Below are 22,958 nucleotides of genomic sequence, written 5' to 3'. Positions count from 1 at the left end.
CACCCCCCCCCCCCCCCCCGCTGGTCCCTGTCCTCCCTGGCGGGTGTTTCTTTTCTTTCCTTCATGCCCATGAATACGGATCCACACACTGAGGGCTGATGATGGCGTTTGACTGGCAGGCGCCGAAATAACCCGCCGGCTCTGAGAGGGATTAGCGGCACAATGTAAAATGTCAGACGTCACTCGCACTGCTTCGTGTTTGATGTTTTTTTTATTTTTTTATTTCTATTTTTTCATTTTGGACCTCGCAGCAGACGGTTTCCGCAGAGTTTCCAGAGAATGAATCGTGGAGGTGGCGGACACCCCCCCCCCCCCCCCCCCCCCCCCGACTGGAAAGGTAGAAAGGCCTGAGGAGATGACGGAGCTACGGATGAGGGTAGACGGAGATGTGGGTGAATGGGGCTTGTCACAGGGTCAGGATCAGGGTCAGGTAGGGTCAGGGTCAGGTAGGGTCAGGGTCGGGGTCAGGTAGGGTCAGGGTCAGGGTCAGGGTTGGGGTCAGGGATAGGTTTGAGGGTTAGTGAAAGCACACAAGATTAGTCAGCTGTCGGGTGTTTTTTCTTCACCCCGTTCGTGAGTGACGGTTGTAAGTAAAACAGAGACGACTGTTGTTTGCGTTCCCAAAGTCCCGTTAGCGTGGTTTGTGTCGTGTTTTACTTACACATACCTTTTTTTTTTAAAGCTTATTTCTGAACGTGTCGACGCGTTACGAGGCTCTGAAGCTGCTGCCACGGGCCCTTTGAGATTCTGTTCTTAATATTTCACGACATGTTTGTGTGGTTAGCACCAGTTGAAAGGCCTTCTTTAAATATACATGGCCTTCATGCAGATGTGAGGTCTTTATTGAGGCTGGATCTGAGCATTGTTGCTGATGCTGACGGCTCCTGGAACACAAGCAGACACACACCTGCTGTTCGCAACTCTGAGCCCAATTACTTTGTTTTCTGTGGACGCAGCGGTTTGCTATTTTTATAAATAATAAAAGTTTCATTTTCATTTCCTCAGTTCCCCTTCCTGGATGGTCGGTTATGTACCCGTTCGGCTGTAAGCACTAAAGTAAATTGTGAAAGACAATCGTTGATTCTTTCTGACAAACTGTATTTAAGAAGTGGACGTTGTCACCACCATGTTTGTGGACTGAACACATCTTTGAATAGACACGAGGGGGGTGGAGCCCCCTGCTGGTCACTACACAGAAGTAGAGTCATTTCCTCATAGACGTCTATGGGAGCAGAGGAGTCGCCCCCTGCTGGTCACTACACAGAAGTAGAGTAATTTCCTCATAGACGTCTATGGGAGCAGAGGAGTCGCCCCCTGCTGGTCACTACACAGAAGTAGTCATTTCCTCATAGACGTCTATGGGAGCAGAGGAGTCGCCCCCTGCTGGTCACCACACAGAAGTAGGGTCATTTCCTCATAGACGTCTATGGGAGCAGAGGAGTCGCCCCCTGCTGGTCACCACACAGAAGTAGGGTCATTTCCTCATAGACGTCTATGGGAGCAGAGGAGTCGCCCCCTGCTGGTCACTACACAGAAGTAGAGTAATTTCCTCATAGATGTCTATGGGAGCAGAGGAGTCGCCCCCTGCTGGTCACTACACAGAAGTAGAGTCATTTCCTCATAGACGTCTATGGGATCAGAGGAGTCGCCCCCTGCTGGTCACTACACAGAAGTAGTCATTTCCTCATAGACGTCTATGGGATCAGAGGAGTCGCCCCCTGCTGGTCACTACACAGAAGTAGAGTAATTTCCTCATAGATGTCTATGGGAGCAGAGGAGTCGCCCCCTGCTGGTCACTACAGAGAAGTAGAGTCATTTCCTCATAGATGTCTATGGGAGCAGAGGAGTCGCCCCCTGCTGGTCACTACACAGAAGTAGAGTCATTTCCTCATAGATGTCTATGGGAGCAGAGGAGGAGTCGCCCCCTGCTGGTCACTACACAGAAGTAGAGTCATTTCCTCATAGACGTCTATGGGAGCAGAGGAGTCGCCCCCTGCTGGTCACTACACAGAATGCAGCCTAAAGGCACAGCTTTTGCTGTTAAATAAAAAATAAAAAAGTTAAATATAAAGTGCACTAGGGAACAGATAATTCTCACCGGAGGGTTGGCCTACACACTTTCCTCATTTACACACTAAAGACACGCAGATAAAAGTAGATAACGACATTACTTTCTGCCGCTGCATCTGTTTGCACATCTGTTTGGCTCTGAGTGGGAGAGCACTGCGTCACACCATTTTACACAATCGCTTTACACACAAATGGCTCTCGCACAAGCACATTAGGTTGGCTCACATGCAGTCACTGTTACTTAATCGTGTCCAATAGTGTAAAATCCCCTCGTTCGTGGATATATTAATTCAACATTTAGTTGAATTATGGCTTAAACGGCATGTACAAAACGCCACATGACGGTCAACGCGTGAGTTGATTTTATTTCTGTGTAACGGGCCATTCGGGATGTCACCTGTTTATTGTACTTCACTTTGTTCTCGACTGCGACGTGAAGCGACTGCGAGAGCTGCAAAAAAGGAGCGAGAGGACCCCGGTGAACCCGGGAGACCACCGTCCGCGTCCCAGAGTGCACGCTGCGCTTGTGCAGTCGACCCGTCGCTATGGCAACAGTCCTCAGCACTTCATCCCGTGACACGGGAATCTAAACAGCAGTTTAGATTTGGCCACACGTTCCTCCAAGTGAACGCAGTGGAGGTCACTGAACACAAAGCATTCAGGTTTTAAACTTGAATAATTGTCAACGTACAAAAGGCGTTGCGCAACCAAATGTGTTTTGTGTTCACATTTTACCACACGGGGTCGAACTCGACTATATTATACAGTGGAGATGAATATATGAGGTTCACCGCCTGAGGAAGCCTTCACTTTTATTTCCTGGTTCTGTTGTCACTGTGAATCAACATTACACATAAATATTTAAAGGTTTTATGCTATTTGACATGCAAAAAGATTGTTACTGAAAGCCTTGAGTGTTGCGTTTCGAAGATGATAGATATGATAAACGCTTATTCCAAAACAATTCTATTTAATAATACATTCTGTGGTATTACCTTTTCCACTAGAACACTACATCATTTATTTAGAATCCAATCTCGTGTTTTACAGCATTATTTATTCTGCAATGCCGGTTTTCTGTCTGTACTAAACACTTTGTGGCTATCTGTATTCATCAATTTTTGTTTTATTGTCCATAAATCTCAATTTAGTCAGCGAGGGGACTCTTGAGGTCCCTAACGCGCCAGCTCGGTTGAGTAAAACATGTTTATTTGCCATCAGAGCCGTTGATATTCATCTTCATGGCTCTGATTTCTCCGTTATCAGTGGCCTCGAGCTGCTGTGAAAATGTGCCTCACACACAGCCGTGTTGCAGGAGGGTGATTTCTTGACTGCGACGCAGCGTGCGGAAATTATTGAACACAAGTCAGGATGTGATGCCCTGTGCAGAACGCACCGCGAACTCTTTCTGGTGGTTTGGTAGAATTTTAACGTGCAATTTGTTAGAATTTCCACTGGGGGATATTGAAATCTGTTGTGTGCGTTTGACTCTGTGTGTGTGTGTGTAGCATTGTGTGGTGAATTACACTTTCTGACGATAGCTTTTAATGCCTATTTTAGGGCTCCATTGAGCAAAAAGAAGTCTGATTGCATAGAAGTCTATGGGAAAATGACTCTTCTTCTCACTTGATTTATTCCCTCAGTAAACATTGTAAACATGAGTTTATGGTCTCAGTACAGCATGATGTTCGTTAAAAGTCCATTTGGTGTCAAATAGTCCATGAAGAAGGATTCCACACCACTTTAACAATGGCAAACGGACAAATACTATTATAGAGCTAGTTTAAATAGATCAGTTTTTCCCTAACCATTATAACAGGGGGCATTTCTTTGTTATTTTTCCACATTGACATTAATATGTCAATTTGGATAGATATAAATAGATAAGATACTTTATTAATCCCCAAGGGGAAATAAAGTGTATAAAGTAATATATATTCCGATCAATAGAGGAAACCAGAAAGAGTTTTCTTTTGATTGGCAGGAAGAACAACAGTGAATGAAAACGTTATTGGCGCTTTCAAACCCAAAAGAATGATCAATTACCAAAGCAGAACTCATCCACTCATAGATATCAATTGGTGGGCGTCTAACGAGTCTCTGGTGCGTACTGCGTGTAATGGACACATGAACGGAATGAGCCCGATGCTGTATAAATATGTATGCGCTGTGATACAACAGCATGTATTATTTATGCATGCATGCATGCTCAGTGTCAAGTAGAAACAACTTTTGCTGGGACGTGGATCCGCTGTAGTGTGTCTACAGGTACATCCACATGTTTTAATGCACATTTCCATTCACTTTGCATATAGCAACAGCCTTCCAATAATGAATACATGAAACAAACATCGCAAAAATATTTGTATCATTTTTCAGTAAATGGCACCTAAATGGTGAATTAGCACCACCAACTTATCAATAATAAGTCTGTGCAATGCTCGTGGATGGAAACGCACATTAAAATGAGAACCTCCTGCTGGTATGAAGTGGTGTTGTTGAACGAAAGATGGTGGTTTGACCTTTTCACTTGTTGACCTTAACAGACCACTAGAGGTGGGCGGAGTCACGGTGACAGCGGAGTGCTGGTTCCACAGCCTTAAGTTAAGAGGGGACACAAGAGGGTGGAGGGACAGCGGAATGCCAAATGAGACACTTGCAGCTGCACCAAATGGTTCTAATTTACTTTCATGTCCCCGCATGTCACGGAACCAGGCACCTCTCTGGCGAGTTGGTCATGCGTGACCACTTTTCCTCCCCCTCAGTCTGAATAAAAACATTTGTCGTGGCTGCAGCGGGACCCGAGTCAGGGTCCACGGGGACAGAGGCACACGGCTGAAGCCCAGCAAGAACGACCTCTGCATGTGGAATGAGGTCCAGGGAGAAGAGGCGGAGGAGGAGGAGGCGGAGGAGGAGGAGGCGGAGGAGGATGCACCAGAGCAGCAGGCTGCTGGTATATATTAACCACACACCAGGTCCTGTGTGTCGCATGTACATAAATGTGAGACACTGATTGGCTGGTCGGGTACGTGTGTGTGTGTGTGTGTGTGTGTGTGTGTGTGTGAGAGAGAGAGAGAGAGAGAGAGAGAGAGATAGAGCGATAGGAGAGAGATGGAGAGAGATGGAGAGAGAGGAGCTTGTGGAGGAGAAAGAGGGGAGGGAGCTGAAACACTGCAGTCTCTCTCTCTCTCTCTCTCTACATCAGTGAGGGAGCTGACTCGCTCATTCTTCTCGCCATGACCCGGCGGTGGACACCTTGATCTCGTTGCCCACTTAAGAGAAGAGGAAAACGCGTGTGTGTGTTTGTGGGAGTAGGAGGGGGGGGGGGGGACGCCGTACACTTTTTTTTTTTTTACCTCGCTGATGAGGGGAGTCTGGGGATCAATTACCTCCCGTCCACACAGAGAAGGGGGGGGGGGTGAGGGGAGAGCGGAGGAGAAGAAGGGGGGAGTCGGCAGATGTGTGATTAAAGGCGCCAAAGTGGGGTCCGCTCTCACGCGCATCCGTCCATTGCGCCACCCTTCCCGCTCGCTTTCTACCACGCCGCGCGCACTGCGCTCTTCATTGAGTAGCAGAAGTTGATTGGCCCCGGATCAAGTGCCATTACACCCCCCCCCCTTCCCCCTTTGTACCCCCCCCCCCCCCTCGTCTTCAAAGCTCGCAGAAGGGGAGAGAGAGAGAGGGGATCTCGCGCAGGAACGGCTCCTGTTTCCCGGCTTTTTTATCCCTCGGAGCGTCGACACCTGCGCAGGAAGTGGTCGCGGAGAGGTGAGCGCACGGCGGGACGATGCCCTAAAACGCGCGAAATTAACAGCGTGCGTAGCGGCGGGATTACGCAAAGTGCCCCGCAGAATACAGCGGGACCGCGGGATTAAAGGAGGGGACGTGAATGGCACCGCAGATTAAAGCAGATCAAGAGTGACCGCACCTTTTGGGTGGGACAAGGTGACGTGGGGGGGGGGGGCAGGGGGACATGGGTGGGGAGTCGCGTGGGGGGGGGTCTGTAATCGTTCGATAGGGTTTTTAACAGTTTTTTAGGAAAACTCGAGGAGACATCCATCCGTCTGCACTGAGTGGAGTAACTTCTTACACCTCCTCCACCCCCCCACGTTGAGGACTTGAGGCCGGGACGGACTTTTGACTCGTCCGCCTCCCGCCATGAGACGCTCGAGCACCGACGAGACCCCGTACCGGCGCAGTCCGTCTCTGGACAGCAAGTCCGACTCGCCGCCGTTCACCTCCGGCTTCCACCGCTTCAGCGGGGAGTTCGAGTACAAGCGGCCGCCCTTCGCCTTCGGCTTCCACACCACGAAGGGGCCGCAGGCGTCCAAGGGGCGCTACGCCCAGCAGGGGAAGAAGTACGTGGTGTTTTACCTGGACCTCTCCTTCATCTTCCTCCTAGAGCTGCGCCGCTGCAGGATGGCCGAGGGCTGCGTGATGGCCCTGCGATACGGAATGGTCTTCTTCAACCTTCTCTTCTGGGTGAGTCACGAGCCGTGTGTGTGTGTGTGTGTGCGCGTGTGTGTGTGTGTGTGTGTGTGGGGGGGGGGGGGGGTCAGTAACTGACCTTTCCTAATGGCTAATGTGACGTGAAAGTATCTTAAGACTCACGAGACTAATGACTCACATTATTAACGAGTCAGCTGACTAACAATTGACTAACAAATCACTTGATTAATGACTCACATTACTAGCGAGTCACCTGACTAACAATTGACTAATAAATCACTTGATTAATGACTCACATTATTAACGAGTCACCCGACTAGCCATTGACTAACGAATCACTTGATTAATGACACAAATCAACAATGGCTGATATAACCAACAAGTCACATGACTAAGATGACTAATGAGTTACCTGACCAACGATTAAGATTACTAACGAGTTACCTGTCTAATCACTAAAATGACTAACGATTCACCTGACTAATGACTAAGATTACTAACGAGTCACCGGTTTAATCACCAAGATTACTCACCTGACTTGTGAGCGACCATCGACTCACGTGGCTGAAAGAGTCACGTAAGCGATCTAAGATTCTGCATGTTTACTCACACGTTCTTTGTGTATTTCATGTGGGCCAGAGGGAGCCGTGGTATCTGTGCCAGAGTGATGTGAGAGGAGTGAAGATGAAGCGGAGGGTTGGGGGGCGGGGGGGGTTTGTGGGGGGAGGAAAAGACAGGTCATGCATTTAGATCATGTGTAACAAAGCCCACTGTGTGGGTGGGTCGAGCTTTCTTTCGCTTCCCCATACAGTACTTCCAGACGTGGGTGTGCGCCACTTTGTTTTCTGTGGTAAGCTTCTTCATATGTGCAGCTGCCGTTTTTAGCGTGGACTCGTTAATCACAACGCTGGGTTGCTCCATCACCTACCTCTGCTCCACCCCTCCTCCTCCTCCTCTTTCCCCCACCGCAGGCCCTTCTCAGCCCATCGAGGCTGTCAATCCGCTCTATCTGGATGATCCTATCTGTTTGCACAGGGAGACGATTCAGCCTTTGTCTGTCCATCTCACTCCGGTAGCCAACCCCCCCTGTCCCCCCCCAACAGATCACTTTCATTTCCACCGCGAAGCCCCGTCATGTTCCACAGCTTCACATTTAAAGATCTCCATCTCTGCCTTGTCTGTGTGTGTGAGGTGTTCTTGTTTTTTTTCTTTCCACACACACTGTCTTTTCTGTGCAATTGCGTTCCAACTTTGTCTTGAGTTTTGGGGGATGCTGCCTCCGCCCCCCCCCCCGTGGTTTACAGTGCTGGGACTACTTTGATTTGTCATACTTCTGTTCTTATTGGTAATGGAACGAGATGAGGCCCTCGAACGCCGAAATGCAATCTAGCTTCCAAGATGCAATCTCCCTCTGGGAACGAGTGACCTCTTCAACTCTTCATCTTCTCTCTGCCATAAAGCACTGTCGAGGAGGGGCCACACTGTGTGTGTGTGTGTGTATGGGGGGCGGGGAAGGGAACCCTATAGTGCCAGTTTTGGACTAACAACTCACAAGCCTAACAACTGACAAGCCTAACAGCTCACAAGACTAAAACCTCACAAGACTAAAACTCACAAGACTAACGACTCAAAAGGCAAACAACTCACAAGACCAATAATCACGTGACTAACAAATCAAGAGACTAACGAGTCACAAGACTAACGACTCAAGAGACTAACAACTCACAGGACAAAATTATCACAAGACCAACAACTCACAAGACTAAAGAGTCAAGAGACTAATGACTCACGAGTCGACTGAGTACCAACTCAAATTGATAGAAAATGACCAAGAACCTCAAACTCACGTGACTCAAGACTCGTGACCACTACTAACGACTCACATGACTCAGTGTGTGACTATGACTGCCTCATACTCATACGACTCATAAGACTAACGACTCACAAGAGTAACGAGTCATGACAACTGACTTCTAACTCAACCTCAGTCGAACTCACGTGACTAGCAGTGCACTCAAGACTCGTGACCAACTTGCACGACTAACGACTCACATGACTCACTTGTGTGACTATGACTCCCGCGGTTAGCAGGTGACCACCGACTCTCATGATCAAGGACTTGCATTTCGACTGTGGGACCATGGACTCACAAGACTAGCGAGTGACTAATTACTCACATTGCTTAAGAGCCGCCTGTCTGGCGAGCGACTGAGGACCTGTCACCTAACGAGTCACGGCCAGTGACTAGCGGGGGTCGTGACCAGGCAGCATCGGCAGGGTCGCGCCGCCTTGAAGAGGCATTGGATCGATTAGGGGACGTCAAAAATAGGTTTATTTTTTCAGCTTCCCTCTCACTGAGTGTGTGAGAGCTTACACGGTGCAGCACAGCAGGGGCTCTCATCAGCGACTCGTCTCTATAGATAATTGATATGAGGGAGATTTCCACCTCTGCCAGCTCAAATGCTAATAAGCTCTCACATGGATTCGCAGGAGGGATCTCATCAAAAACAAACTCTCTCTTGACATTTGTTCAAAATAATCGTGAGATGTCACATAGAGTCAAGATTATTTTGGATTGGAAGGAGTCGGGAAGCGAGTGGCTGCAGTTCCCTCCGATTCGTGGTTTCACTTCGACAGGAACAGATTTTGAGAAATTCATCAACTTGAATCAGATGCGTCTACTGGGACAGGTGACTCGTTAGTAATCTCAGTGATTAGACAGGTGACTCGTTAGTAATCTTAGTCATTAGTCAGGTGACTCGGTACTAATGTTAGTGATTAGACAGGTGACTCGTTAGTAATCTTAGTCATGTGACATGTTAGTAATCTTAGTCATTAGTCAGGTGACTCATTAGTAATCTTACTCATGTGACAGGTTAGTAATCTTAGTCATTAGTCAGGTGAATTGTTAGTCATCTTAGTGATTTTTCTAATGTATCACATTAATTGCATCTTTTTGTAATCGTATCGATAACCTTTAATCTCTTTCCCACTTGAGACCAAAAGATCCCCCCTGAATAAATAGATCTTTTATCCATTAGGCAAAGATTAAATTTCTTGCTGTTCCTGTCTGAGACACATCCTGTCCTTTTAGAAGTTGTGATTGCTGGTTTTCAACATATAGTCCTGTGAATGATTAATTGATCAATTGAAAACATAACAACTACTTAGTTTCAGCCCTGATGGATTTCCCAAAATCAGAAAACAGATTTTCGCTTTTGTTTCGTTCCTCTGAAACTTTAAGTGTTTTCAGAATGTGTTTTTGGTGAAATGTCTGAAATAAGGTCGGTGCTCAACACAAGTTGAAGAGTCTTTCTACCGTATAAAATATGTCCCCGAATGACCCTCTTGTGGGATATTTGAGGCTTTTATGGTCAGGTGCCAACACGTGACCCAAAACAAGGTAAAACCTGCTAATTGCATGCTTCCATTGCAGCAGTTAACAGGGACTCTCAATACAGTGACAGCAACTTTAGTGCAGTAACACCGACTATCAGAGTGTGACCAAGACTTTCCCGAGGTATCCAATCCACACACTGTGCGTGTAGGTGCCGTCAGTGAGGAGGCTCCTCCGTTCTCTTCGCGCTCGCTGTGCAGAAGAAGGTCTTTGGTGGGTTTCCTTTGTTTCATCTGACAGTGATTCTGTGATTGAATCTGTTGCTCACCGGCGTACGCAAAGCATCAAGTAACAAACAGACTCATTTCAAACCTGCTGCTGGGCGGAAGCCGTTTCACTGCACGACACAAATACCATCTGGCAAATGTCCGCTAACATCTGTGCGGCTTTTTTTTTGTTATTGCAAAAAATAAACAAATTCAACAATCGTATTTTTGCGATGGGAAACCGAAGGGAAGGAACATGGGAGCCGAGTAGAATGAGTTCAGCTTTGTGTCGAGGAGTCAAACTGCGACGGGCGCTTTCGCCAAGGTCACAGCTGGAGGTCAGCAGCGAGGACGGAGACGTGTGGCAGATGACAGCCGACGAAATGAAACCTTTAAAACCAAACGTATCAGCGCAATTTAAACAGCTTACTTCCACTTATTTACTTTTGAGGTTAACATCTTTGTGACTTAGCTTCTCTCTCTTTTTCCATGTGTCTCTACATTAGTTATGATCGGATTGGTTTAAACTCCACAGTTGCACACATTCGAAGTCCGTTTCCCCTCCTCACGAACGAGATCACGCCGACCGAAGAGAAATCTATTATCCCCCTTTTAGACGATTCAATTTGTGTGGTGTGTGTGTATACACGTGCAGCACATTATTTGGAATACACCTTTTCTCAGCGCCTCTTCATTCCATTAGGAGGCGCAACAATAGCAGGTCGTTATGGAAACAAGTCTATTTGGAGGAGCCGCGTGACCAATAAAATCACAAGGTCCCTCCAAGTTGGTTTGGTTCTGAGTGCGCGGGGGTGGGGGAGGGGGGCGTGCGTCCTCGTGCTCGGCGTCCAGCAGACTCAAACTCGCTCACTCTGCCAGACGGTCAGCTGCGGGCTTCTTTTTTTTTTTTTTTTTTTTAAAGGCGGACGATGCACAACGCCGCATGACGCCCCCCCCTCCCCACCCTCTCCTTCCCAAGCCACAAACCAGACTCTTTCACAGCCACTTTTTAATTAATCTTGTCAGCACAAATGTGGCCTTTCCCACACTGGAGGCAGAGGGGGGGGGGACGGGGGCAGGGGGGGGGACGCGTGTCCTCTGAAGTTGTGTTTAATGTAGGTCAGAGCCCGGCGGAGAGATCTGTCTCCCCCCGTTTGGCCTGATCAATAGTAAATGGTCTTTCCGCAGATCTGAGATCAGTCAGCGCCCTGTCCCGTTGCCTTCGGGGGGGAGGAGGGGGAGGGGGGGGGGGGGTGTTGCTCAGCATGAGTGGTCCTGGTAATGGGCCCGCCGTTTGCTTTGGCAGAGTGTGTTTGTGTGTCCCTCTCGCCCGCTGTGCACACAGGTTGGATATATGGAGAGGAGGGGGGGGGGGGGCATCGTGAGCGTCTTCATTGCTCTGCTCATCGTTATTGCGTCCTGAGATTGTGATGCTCACCTAGTGCAGAATAAATGGGAAAATTCACAAATCTATATTTTATTCCCTGAAAAACAAAAAGCCCTTTAATGAAGCTCTTTTATTGGCTCGGGAGGAAGAGACAGTTTAATACTGCAGCCTCCTTTGAGTCCAGTCTTCAAATCACAGACAGCGCATCTGGCCATCGCCATCACACTGACCTACTAGCAGCCTTTTGGAGATGCAACGTTTCCATGGTCATGACAGTCGAGCCGCGTATGTTTATCAGCAGGAAGTCGTGGTTTTTGCAGGACTTTTCTCTGGAGATAAGAGGAGATCAGAGTCCGATGACTCGGGCGTTTGACCTCCGACGGTGGTGATAGTGGCGCGAGTCCTCTATCTCCTTTAAAGGTATGAATTCTCTGAAAATCAACTAAATACTTTATTTTAATCCCGGATAAAAGTGCTTCCCTGTATCCATGTTTTAACGCTATGCAGCTACGCGCTGCTATGCGTGTTTTCTGTCTGTGAAGTTCTTTAAAATATTCATGTCAAGGCATAAGGAAAAGCCCCCCTGATAGGAGAAAGTATGTCAGGAGCTGCAATCCACTCACTTAACGCACCTAATTTGAAGCTGATCTCAGGTCTGTATTCGCAATGTAGCGCTTTCCTTTGTGTGTGAACTTATTCCTTTCATCCACGCACAAAGTCATTGGCGATCACATGACGTATGACTTGATCACATTTATCCTCTGATAAATGTGACGTGTTCATCCGGTGCAGGAAGCGTTGCTCATGACCAGGAAGTGGGTCAAGCAGAGACGCACTTTGGCCGTTTAGTCGTTTCCTCCCTGGCGGCGAAGGATTGTTAGTCTGTGCGCCCCCCCCCACCCCCCCCCGAAGGACACGCCGCCAGGCCCGACGACCGAAAACACCTCCCGGCATCCGGGGATCACAGCCGACAGACGTGGGCGGGTTTTAAATATTCATGGAGGGCGGTCGGGGGGAGGGGGGTCGCTGCGCAGCGCGGCGGAAGGACAGCGGGGGCAGGAACCTCTTCACCGGGGCGTGCCATGTTTTATCGGTTCCCTCAACGCCGCTTTGTCTAGCCTCTGTTTACCCCCTGCCTCTGGAGGGGGAGGGCGCAGGAAGTCGTACGGACGTCAGGCCGACAGCGGCGAGCCGGGGAAACGTCACCGCTGATCATCTGCAGCTCTCAAGGCATGCTGGGAAATAAAAAAAAAAAAAGGCAAACGATACTTTGAGATCATCAAGAATAGTCCCTCGCTGGCCGTTGGCCTTCGTGTGTGAATATTTCAAAGGGTTGTTTTTCGAATGCAGTTCCGACTGAGGTGTTTACAGGAAGAGGACGCAAGGGGGGCGGGGTCAAGTGAAGAGTGAAGAGTTTGTGTAGGTCACATATTACATTCTATAACAACGCAGCGCCCCCGTAGTCCCCCCCAGGAAACTTTATAAGTCTTTCTCAACCTGACCAGATCCACTGCTTCCACTTGTACGGTGTATACGTCTGAGGCTTTTATTGTGAAAGGCGGCGAAAAGGTGCTGCCGTGGTTTAGGCCTCAGTTTTAATTAGTATCACTAATGTTCAGGAAGCCACTTCTTCCTTTGCTAACACTCAGGAGATACGTGTGGGTCACGTGGGAGGAAAACCACAGCGTGCTTCACGTAGAAACATTTAAAACGCGTCAATAGTGTCGGGCATCACAAGAATAAAAGCGCGCGGCGGCTCAGAGAGGATAAAAGGATTAATCCTCCCCTCCGATGTCCCAGTAAGTCGCTTCTGAACCCACACGCTGCGTCGAGCGCGTTCTGTTCCCTCCATTGAAGTTGCATCAAATGCGCATTACGTGATAAATTGAATTGCGGCGTGTCATTGCTTTTGTTTTCCACGGCAGCATCGGACAGAAATAAAGTGTCAACGTCTCGGCTCTGCGGTTTTTGTTCACGTTTCCTGTGAAATCCTCCTGATTGATGAAAATACACAGAAATTCGCCTCGGATTCAAAAGCCGCTCCAGTGAATTGACTCGTCACATATTCCCTCCTCAGCATCATCATCATCATCATCACATATTCCCTCCTCAGCATCATCATCATCATCATCGTCACATATTCCCTCCTCAGCATCATCATCATCATCATCACATATTCCCTCCTCAGCATCATCATCACATATTCCCTCCTCAGCATCATCATCATCATCATCGTCACATATTCCCTCCTCAGCATCATCATCATCATCACATATTCCCTCCTCAGCATCATCATCATCATCACATATTCCCTCCTCAGCATCATCATCATCATCGTCACATATTCCCTCCTCAGCATCATCATCATCGTCACATATTCCCTCCTCACCATCATCATCATCATTGTCACATATTCCCTCCTCAGCATCATCATCATCGTCACATATTCCCTCCTCAGCATCATCATCATCATCGTCACATATTCCATCCTCAGCATCATCATCATCGTCACATATTCCCTCCTCAGCATCATCATCATCGTCGTCACATATTCCCTCCTCAGCATCATCATCATCATCGTCACATATTCCATCCTCAGCATCATCATCATCGTCACATATTCCCTCCTCAGCATCATCATCATCGTCGTCACATATTTCCTCCTCAGCATCATCATCATCATTGTCACATATTCCCTCCTCAGCATCATCGTCACATATTCCCTCCTCAGCATCATTATCGTCACATATTCCCTCCTCAGCATCATCATCATCGTCACATATTCCCTCCTCAGCATCATCATCATCATCATCGTCACATATTCCCTCCTCAGCATCATCATCATCATCGTCACATATTCCCTCCTCAGCATCATCATCGTCACATATTCCCTCCTCCTCATCATCATCATCATCATCATCGTCACATATTCCCTCCTCACCATCATCATCATCGTCACATATTCCCTCCTCAGCATCATCATCATCATCGTCACATATTCCCTCCTCAGCATCATCATCATCATCGTCACATATTCCCTCCTCACCATAATCATCATCATCGTCACATATTCCCTCCTCAGCATCATCATCGTCACATATTCCCTCCTCAGCATCATCATCATCATCATCGTCACATATTCCCTCCTCATCATCGCTGCCTTCGTCGTAGCAGATACAAAACAACAAACCTTCGTAGAGTCCAAAGCTTCAGAATCACTCCAGCGATTGATTGACTTTCTCCAGATGGGATCACTCACACACACACACACACACACACACACACACACACACACTACAAACAACTCAGCAGGGGCTTTGATCCGGACACATCATTAGACACAACGACGTCTAATGATGATTGACAATGATTGTGCGTTGTTACTGGAAGGAATCCCCTGCTGATTCAGGCGCTCGCTGCACTGAAGGAGACGTGACGCGTCATTCAGACTTCGTATGCAACCAAGGACGCGCTATGGGAGCAACATCATGACTGATGAGGATACTTAAGAACACATTGTTTTCCCGCCAAGCAATCGCCTTGTTTTGACTAAAGTGTGGGAATTATTTGGGGTTTAAACGAACCACTTGGTAAAGTTCAAGGAGAGATTGTGTTTTACCAACTCAACAAGACAGCACTCTGCAAGAAGACGAGAGAAAAAAGTACACAAGAGTAAACACAAGTACACGAACCAGAACAGAGCGGTAAGGACGCAGCGTTTAACATGGCGCTCGCACAGCGCCAGTCAGACGGGGATCGTCTCATCGCGTCGAGTCAGCGGGTGTTTTTGAGTTGGAGGTAAAGTCCAGCAGGTCTGAGACTGGTCTCCATACCTCGGTGACATCGAGGGTGTGGGTCAACTTTTCCAAGAGGAAGAACTTCCCAAATCCCCCGATGCCGATCCATGGTCCATTCCAATCAGTTTCCACTCTTTGCTCACTTTAGCTGCAAGATTACATGGATTACTGAAGCCTGTTTTCCCTGATGCACGTCCACGTGTCTTCATCTAAGGGACGCTCCGTGTCAACGCTCCGTGGAGCCAGATGAAGGCCAAAGGTCGCACAGACAGGAGAAACAAACCTTTGCGTGAGATTGTTGTTGTTTACGTACCGAAAAATCAAATGTGAAGCGTCAAAAAGAACATTCGACCGAAACTACGGTGTCATCCGACCTTGACGGTGAAGTGCACAAAGAGTCTTTGTTCCCCAAAACAATCGGAAGCCCGGGTGGAGGATTTAAACGCTCCTCCACCCTCCAGAACACTTCTGTCTGGCAAAGCTGTCATTTGTGGGAGATTTTGGTGGAAGCAGCAGAGGCTTCCCGACTTATGGGCCTTGTTTGTTGGCAGATTGCTAAAGAGAGTAAAAAGCTGCAACCGGCTGAGCGCTACGAAGGAGAAGGGCGTTCCCTTCCTGCCCCCCCCCCCCCCCCCCCCCCCCCCCCAGCGGCCCTCAGACAGACTCTGACAGATCTCTCCCTCAACTCTGGTCCGATGATCCAGACCCTGCAGTCGGAACGTCGCCTCCCTCCTGAGCGGCTCAACGTTCAACCAAAACTGTCTCCAACTGTTGCTTCCTCCACCTCTCAAGCTCCGCCCCCTCCTCCACCGCCAGGCTTCTCTCGGGCCTCGCACGCTCAAAGGAATCCATCGCTGCACACAGACGAAGGCCCGTTTGGTGACCTTCAAACCGCCGTTAGGAAACACGAGGTGCTGTTACTCCTTAGTCAGCGTGCAGTCAGAGGCAAGCGCACTTCATCTGACTCCTAATCTCCTCTCCATCACTCACCCAGCGGGGGGGGGGGGGGGGGGGGGGGGGCGTAATTGCGTGACGCCTCAATCAGCCGCTTCAGTCGGGATCAATGCCGCCAAACCGCTCGTTTTGCAATTAGGACCCGACACCCTCAGAGCGGGGGGGCCGGGGGGGGGGGGGGTCAAAGGTGTTCCACTTTCATGCGTCGTTTTTAATTCTCCGCGCGGGAACCTTTTCACGCCGCGCACGGAAATCCGGCTTTTTAACGACGACTCGACGTGAGGCGGGTTCTGGAGCAGCTGTCAATCAGAAGCAGTAAGTCTGCTTTACCCTCTGAAACCTCAGATTCTATGTTCCCCCCTCTCCTTTGCTGGCCACCGTGCGTGTGTGTGTGTGTGTGTGTGAGTGAGTGTGTGTGTCTGTGTGTGTGTGTGCGTGAGTGTGTGTGTGTGTGCGTGTGTGTGTGTGTGTGTGCGTGTGTGTGTGTGTGTGTGTGTGTGCGTGTGTGTGTGCGTCTGTGTGTGTGTGTGTGTGTCCGTGTGTGTGTGTGTGTGTCTGTGTGTGTGTGTGTGTGTGTCCGTGTGTGTGTGTCCGTGTGTGTGTGTGTGTGTGCGTGTGTGTGTGTGTGTGTGTTGCAGAGTTCACCCGAGCATCAACTCCCTCCAAAGTGTTGTTGCCTTTTCATGTCAGCATGCTGTCAGACAAGTTCACATATTCCGCTTGATGAGACTCAACATTTGAGATGCAATGAGGCCCCCCCCCCTCTGCGGCCTCCATTCACACACACGCTCGCTCCCATGCCCCCCCCCCCTGCCCCCCCCACCTACACGCACACATTAGCATTATCAGATGCAGAGAGGCAGGCTGTAAAAATAAAGGCTTTTAATAATGCTGATGAAAAAAAAAGAGTCCATCTTTTTATCGACTGGGGAAACGGAGTGGGGGGGGGGGCAGGGAAGGAGGGGGGGGGGGGGGTTTGCTGCAGAGCTGCTTAGAATAAAGATGCTGCTGAGCAGAGGGAGCGCGAGAGGGGGGTGTATCTGTATCAAAGTGGAGCCGAACAGACGCAAAATGAGTGTGCATAATGAGAGGACCAGATGGAGGGGGTGTGTGTTGGGGTGAAGGGGGGGGTGGGGGGGGCAGCATTGTGAGATTGAGAGAAGTGAAAGAACAGGGACGACCACGGTGAGAGAGCGACAGAAGGAGAGGGCGGCGGGGGGTAGACGGGGGGGGGACGGGGGGTGTACTCGCGGTTCGGTTGTAGCAGCGTTGAGGAGGAGGGGGTGAGGAGTGGGGGAGGGGGGGGGGGGGGTCCGCAGTGTGCTGCAGCACAGAGTCCAAACAGCGCGGATGTACGAGCCGGAGGACGGCAGCTCGGGACCTGTGCTGCATGCAGGTGGAGTGCTGCAGAGCTGAGGGAGAAGGGGGGGGGGGAGGAGTGGGGGTGGGGGGGGGGGGGGGGGAGTGGGGGTGACAGATCACGGGGAGAGAGATGAGGAGGTTGCAGGAAACAGGTGGGGAAACAGCAGGTAAGAAGAGAAAAGAGACAAAGTCACGAAGCATTTCAGTTCAGGCTCCGTTGATTCTCTGATGACCCGTACACGGATCACAATGGAGAGCTGGTCCCATTAAATACCCCCCCCTGGCCCCCCCCTCCCCCTCTCTCCCAGTTTGCCCCCCATCAGAGCGGGTTTGAAGGTCCTCTTCCAGACGCCGAGAAACAAACGATGGCCCATAATTCACAGGTATTGTAATATATGGGAAGGATTAATAAAGGGAAAAAACACCTCAATGTTCATCAATCACTTTATCTCTTTACTTAATTGTAAATACTAAACCCAAAAGTTGTTTCCAAAGAGAAGATCTTGTTTTTATGGATAAAAACTGACACTTGTTGCTAGAACTTTGTAAGAAAATGCAAACGAGGGCGGACTTAAAAACGTCTTTATGAATAATTGAGAGGACAAAAACAAGACAAAAACGGTGAGAAGATGAAGAGACCGAGTTGACACAAACGTAACAAGACATCGTGTCCTGTTTGTCTCCCACCACAGCGAAGCTTACTGGAGACACCAGTGTCGTATTCATTCATTTTTTATTAATTATAACCAAACAAGTCATTTGTCTGTTGGCTGCCGTCGGCTTCGGGCTAAATGGGAGCCGATCTCTGCCAGCTCACATCTTAGATAAACAGTTCAAATCCCTCCTTGAATATGACATGAAAAAGACTTGGTGCGTTGTTAAAGGTTTGATCAGGTTAGAATAGAACAAAACAGCACCCATCACAAGCTGCAAACGTGTCTATTGTTCTTGGTATTATTTCAACTCTGCTGAAAAAGCAGGAAAAAACCTTTTATGGAACGAAGGCACGTTGAACATTTTAGTTTATGTCGCCGTGAACGTCCTCGAAATGATGTCACTTGACATCACAATATCTGGCGGCGGGACGTGAAAACCTTTTGAAGGTGCTTCAATTGGGATAAAAAAAACAGACTTGTTGTGACATTCAACTCGCAGGCTGCATTATGGGCCGTAACGAACAGGGAAGATCTCACATCTCCCCCCTCCTTCTGACAGAATCCTTCGTGAGAAGGTCCCGACCTCACAGAAAGCTGCTGGAGGTCGTGGTCACATGTTTTGGTTTGGTGACTGTTGGTGAGGAACATCTGCATCGTCATGAAGCCTCAGCGGAGCCCTTTTGAAGCAGATGGTGTTGAACCAGTCACACAAAACCAACTTGGTCGAATGAGCTGGATATTGATTTTTGCTAAAAAATGACGAGATTCACTCTGAAGTGTCATATTATTTGCGTCTCAGAGGAGCACAGCTAATGGCTCCACGTTCTCTTGTCCGAACGGATTCCTCTTCATGGATTTTTCGTAACGAGAAGTTGAGCCTCCGACCTTATTAACATTGATTCTAGAATAACAAACGGTTTGTCTTTGGTGAACTTATGACAATGGTTTGTTGTCATAGCAACCATTTATGATACACAATTTCTATATTGTGTATCATTAAACGTTCTGATCTAATTAATGAATCACTTTTTTGTAAATACAAACTAAACCATCAACATACATGTCGTCGGGTAAAAGCGTTTCATCCTCTGAATTCAGTGGAGTTTAATTAGCGTAATTACACATTTAAAGAACAATTTTGAGGGACAGGTACAGTACTTTAAATAAACGTAATCCAAAGGATCCATTGCGTTGCATTGGCTGGTCCTCCATCTGTCACGTCCAGCAGCCTCCCATATGGCCCACTGAGAAACACAGCAGCCCGGAAATCAACAGTTTTAATTATAGATCTTTTTTTTTTTTCCCCACCGTGTGCCTGGGAACCCAATTAAGGCGTGGCGCGCTCCCGCGTCCCTCTGATGCGTCGGCACGCCGTCTCCTCGCCGACCCTTTGGATTATTAGCCGCTTATTTACACATTTCTAATTTGAGTCGCTGCACCTGCTGATAGGGATTCACTCCCGCTGCCAGTTTCGTCCGCTGGGGAACGTCACCTTCGATTGTTTGTGCCAGAGATTTAATAACATGTTGTTTTGATGGAGGTAGACGGCGAGTGGATGGCTACTAGCTTAGCTTAGCATAACAGGTGACAAAGGGAAGCGGACTCTGTTGCTAAGCTAAGCGCCCCTCGGGCTAAGCACGGAGAGGAAGTGGTTTTTCATTTTGAAATGATTCAGAAAGGCTGTGATCAATGACACATGTCACATGACGTGCGTCTCAAAAACAAACTGAAACGTCGGCCAATCCAACTGCTTCTGTCAATGAATGTAGCAAATTATATAAATATAGACATATAAATGATTAAAGAGCTAAAGATAGACGTAGATTAAGACGGAAGGACGGCATTCATTCAGTATTCATCACAGCAGCAGCCTTAAGGCCTTTGAACAGCAGTAAGGGGACAAACAATGCAAACACTTGAATACGTGATCATGTGATCACTATTCATACCGGCTGCACTTTCTAAGGCTTTGAGGGGGAGTTAATAAGCGTCGCTGCTGAAGGGAGCCGAACCACCTCTGCAAGTTATAATGAAGCAGACTAAACCTTAAACATAAGATCCGCACGAAGCTTCTTCAAGCTGCAGACGTCCCTTCCCGTAGGGAAGCTACGGGAGGCTGGTAGCGAAGGAAGCTAATTTGAGTATTGATCGGCATCACTGGAACCCTCCCCCCCCCATCTCACTTTGAGCAGCTTCTAATAGCCGTCCGTCACAGGCAACACGTGGAGAACTCGGGGAGGCATCGGCAGCTGTTCAAAGCACTTGAGACTAAAAGAGGTTTAATCCTGATGATTAGGGGAGTGATCGGGCAGTCAGGGGGGGGTCTTTAATTAGGCAATGAGGCCCACCACGGCTCAAGAGATTGATTGGCCTCTTGATATTCGTGTAGCTGTTCTGGTGACACCCAGAATAGATCAGATAAATATGTTTTATCACATTGGGATTTGTAATCAGATCTCAGAGGTGTTACGTTTCTCTCCTTGTGCTCTCTGTTGTCAGCTGGTATTGGATCACATGCTCAAAGGTCATCATCCATATCAGGTCCACATCCACCTCAGGTCCTCATCCATCTGAGGTCCTCATCCACCTCAGGTCCTCATCCATCTCAGGTCCTCATCCACCTCAGGTCCTCATCCATCTGAGGTCCTTGTCTATCTCAGGTCTTTATCCATCCTCAGGTCAACTTTGTTGGTTTAGACACCAAAACGACTTGGTCAAAGCAGGAGATTCTTGGAGCGATGGCGTCTCTCTGGTTCCTCGTTCCAGATCACGTGGATGACTTGTTGTTTCGTGATGAATTATGGCGCATCGTCCTTAGTGATGGTATGTGAAGCCGGTCTGCAGGTGAACTGGTTACTTATTCATCCACCTCCTCTCTGTGCGTTCTGAATCTGCAAACTACACCCCCCCCCCACCCGCCCCCCGATGTGCTGCGCTCTATTTGATGCCTTTTGAAATATTCAGTGGTAACCCTTCCATCTTATTACCTGCGTATCCAACTGGATATGCAGGAGGGCTTCTTGCTACGCAGCTGCTGTGTGGGTGTGTGTGCGAGATGGGGCAAGAGGGGGGGTGGGGGGGGGGGGGGGTTCAGCAGCCTCCTTTTATGTGATTAATCCTCTTCTTAACATAGCCTTCAATGTCTGCTCTCCGGGGCCGAGTCGGGACGGTTGAGTCTGCTCAAATCTAAGCCCCCTCCCACAAAATGGGATTTGCCATTTAAGAGACTGGTGGACATGGTGATGGTTACTGCAGGAGGAAGATGAGGCTGAGATGAAAGGGTGTGTGTGGTGGGGTTCGGGGGGGGCAGATAGGGCAAAGGATGACAAGGGAAGGCTGCAAAGGAAATGCGATAGAAGCAGCAAGGGAGGGGAAGTGTGAGTGAGAGAAGAGCTAATGATGGGAAGAAAGGGGGGGTGGAACATAACGGGATGGGGGGGGCTTTGGAAGATGAGGTGACGGGAGCTTTGGAGGAGATGGGCAGAGAGAGAGAGAGAAGGGGGGGGGGGGGCAAAGCCGGGAAAGAGCAGCACAATTAAGAAACAAGGAAGTGAAATGTCAGAGGAGCCGAGTGGAGAGAAGCCTCGAACACACACACACACGCACACACACACACACACACACACACACGCACACACGCACACAACACGCACACAACGGAGGCCGATTCAGGACCAAAACAAGACATGGTGGCCATTTAAGATTCATTATTTTTGGTGATTAAATGTCAGGAGATGATTAGAAATACTCAAAACTCGGGGTACAAAAGTACAGAAAATGATCGTTTTGGATACGTGTGTGAAAAGCATTTAAATTCTTGAGTTGTGGAATAAAATCATTGACATTTGACGTGACGTGTACAAATTTTGTACAAAAATTGTGTGTTTGTCCAGAAATTGGAAACCTTGCGATTGAGCCTCATGAGATTTGAGCCTCACAGCAGATTTGTAAACTAATGCTTTGTATAATTTAGAAACTAAACTGTTAACTTATGCTTTTATCCAAAGCAACTTTCATTGCATTTTAACGCATGGCTTACATTTGGCCCTGGGAGCAAGTAGGGGTCAGGAGTCTTGCTCAGGGACACTTTGACGTGGAGCAGCCGGGATTCAAACCAGCAACCTTGCGGCTCCCCAGCGCATCACGTGACTCCACAGTCACCAAGAAAGTTTTGGAAATAAAGAAAACAAACCACTGAACCTTTTGCCTTTGGTTTTAAAAGACTGAAAGATCCACAGTCTCAGTTGTAAGAAAAGACTCTCAATGGCAGTCATGCATAAAAGGTCAGCCCCCCCCCCTCGACCTCAACACGGACAGAAATCATGACCCCCACTACGCCCTCATGTAGCGCTGCATTCTGTCACGCAGTTCTCCCCGGACCGTTTCTTTCTCCCCCCCCCCCCCCCCTTTCCCTCCCTGCCCCCCTCCTCCATCTTCCATCAATAATTTGTTATGCCACTCTCGTTCTCATTGGTCTCCATTTCTCTCTCCTCCAGCCCTCATTTGTTATGCCGCTGCCTCTCCATCGCACACGTCTCGTTGGTCACTGTCCGCTGAGCTTTCTATTACCCTCCATCCTGCCCTCCTCCCTCTTCGCACCCCCCCTCGTAATTTGATGTCATACTTTCGCTGTCAGAGATTTGTTTCTTCACCACTGCGGAGGTGTGTGTTTTTTTTTTT

General features: G+C 48.6%; 1 protein-coding gene across 1 annotated transcript in view; it reads left to right on the top strand.

The window, feature by feature from the left end:
* Positions 1–6,228: 6,228 nt before the first annotated feature.
* Positions 6,229–22,958, top strand: part of tspan4a (tetraspanin 4a) — a 38,977-nt gene continuing 22,247 nt past the window's right edge. The window contains exon 1 of the mRNA XM_062562023.1: positions 6,229–6,552. Within this exon, the coding sequence (XP_062418007.1) occupies positions 6,229–6,552 (324 nt within the window). The remainder of the gene's footprint in view (positions 6,553–22,958) is intronic.

Source organism: Pungitius pungitius, chromosome 4 (genome assembly GCF_949316345.1).
Source record: "Pungitius pungitius chromosome 4, fPunPun2.1, whole genome shotgun sequence".
NCBI lineage: Eukaryota > Metazoa > Chordata > Actinopteri > Perciformes > Gasterosteidae > Pungitius > Pungitius pungitius.
The sequence above is the reverse complement of the archived record's forward strand: the minus strand, read 5'-3'. Positions and strand labels throughout refer to the sequence as shown.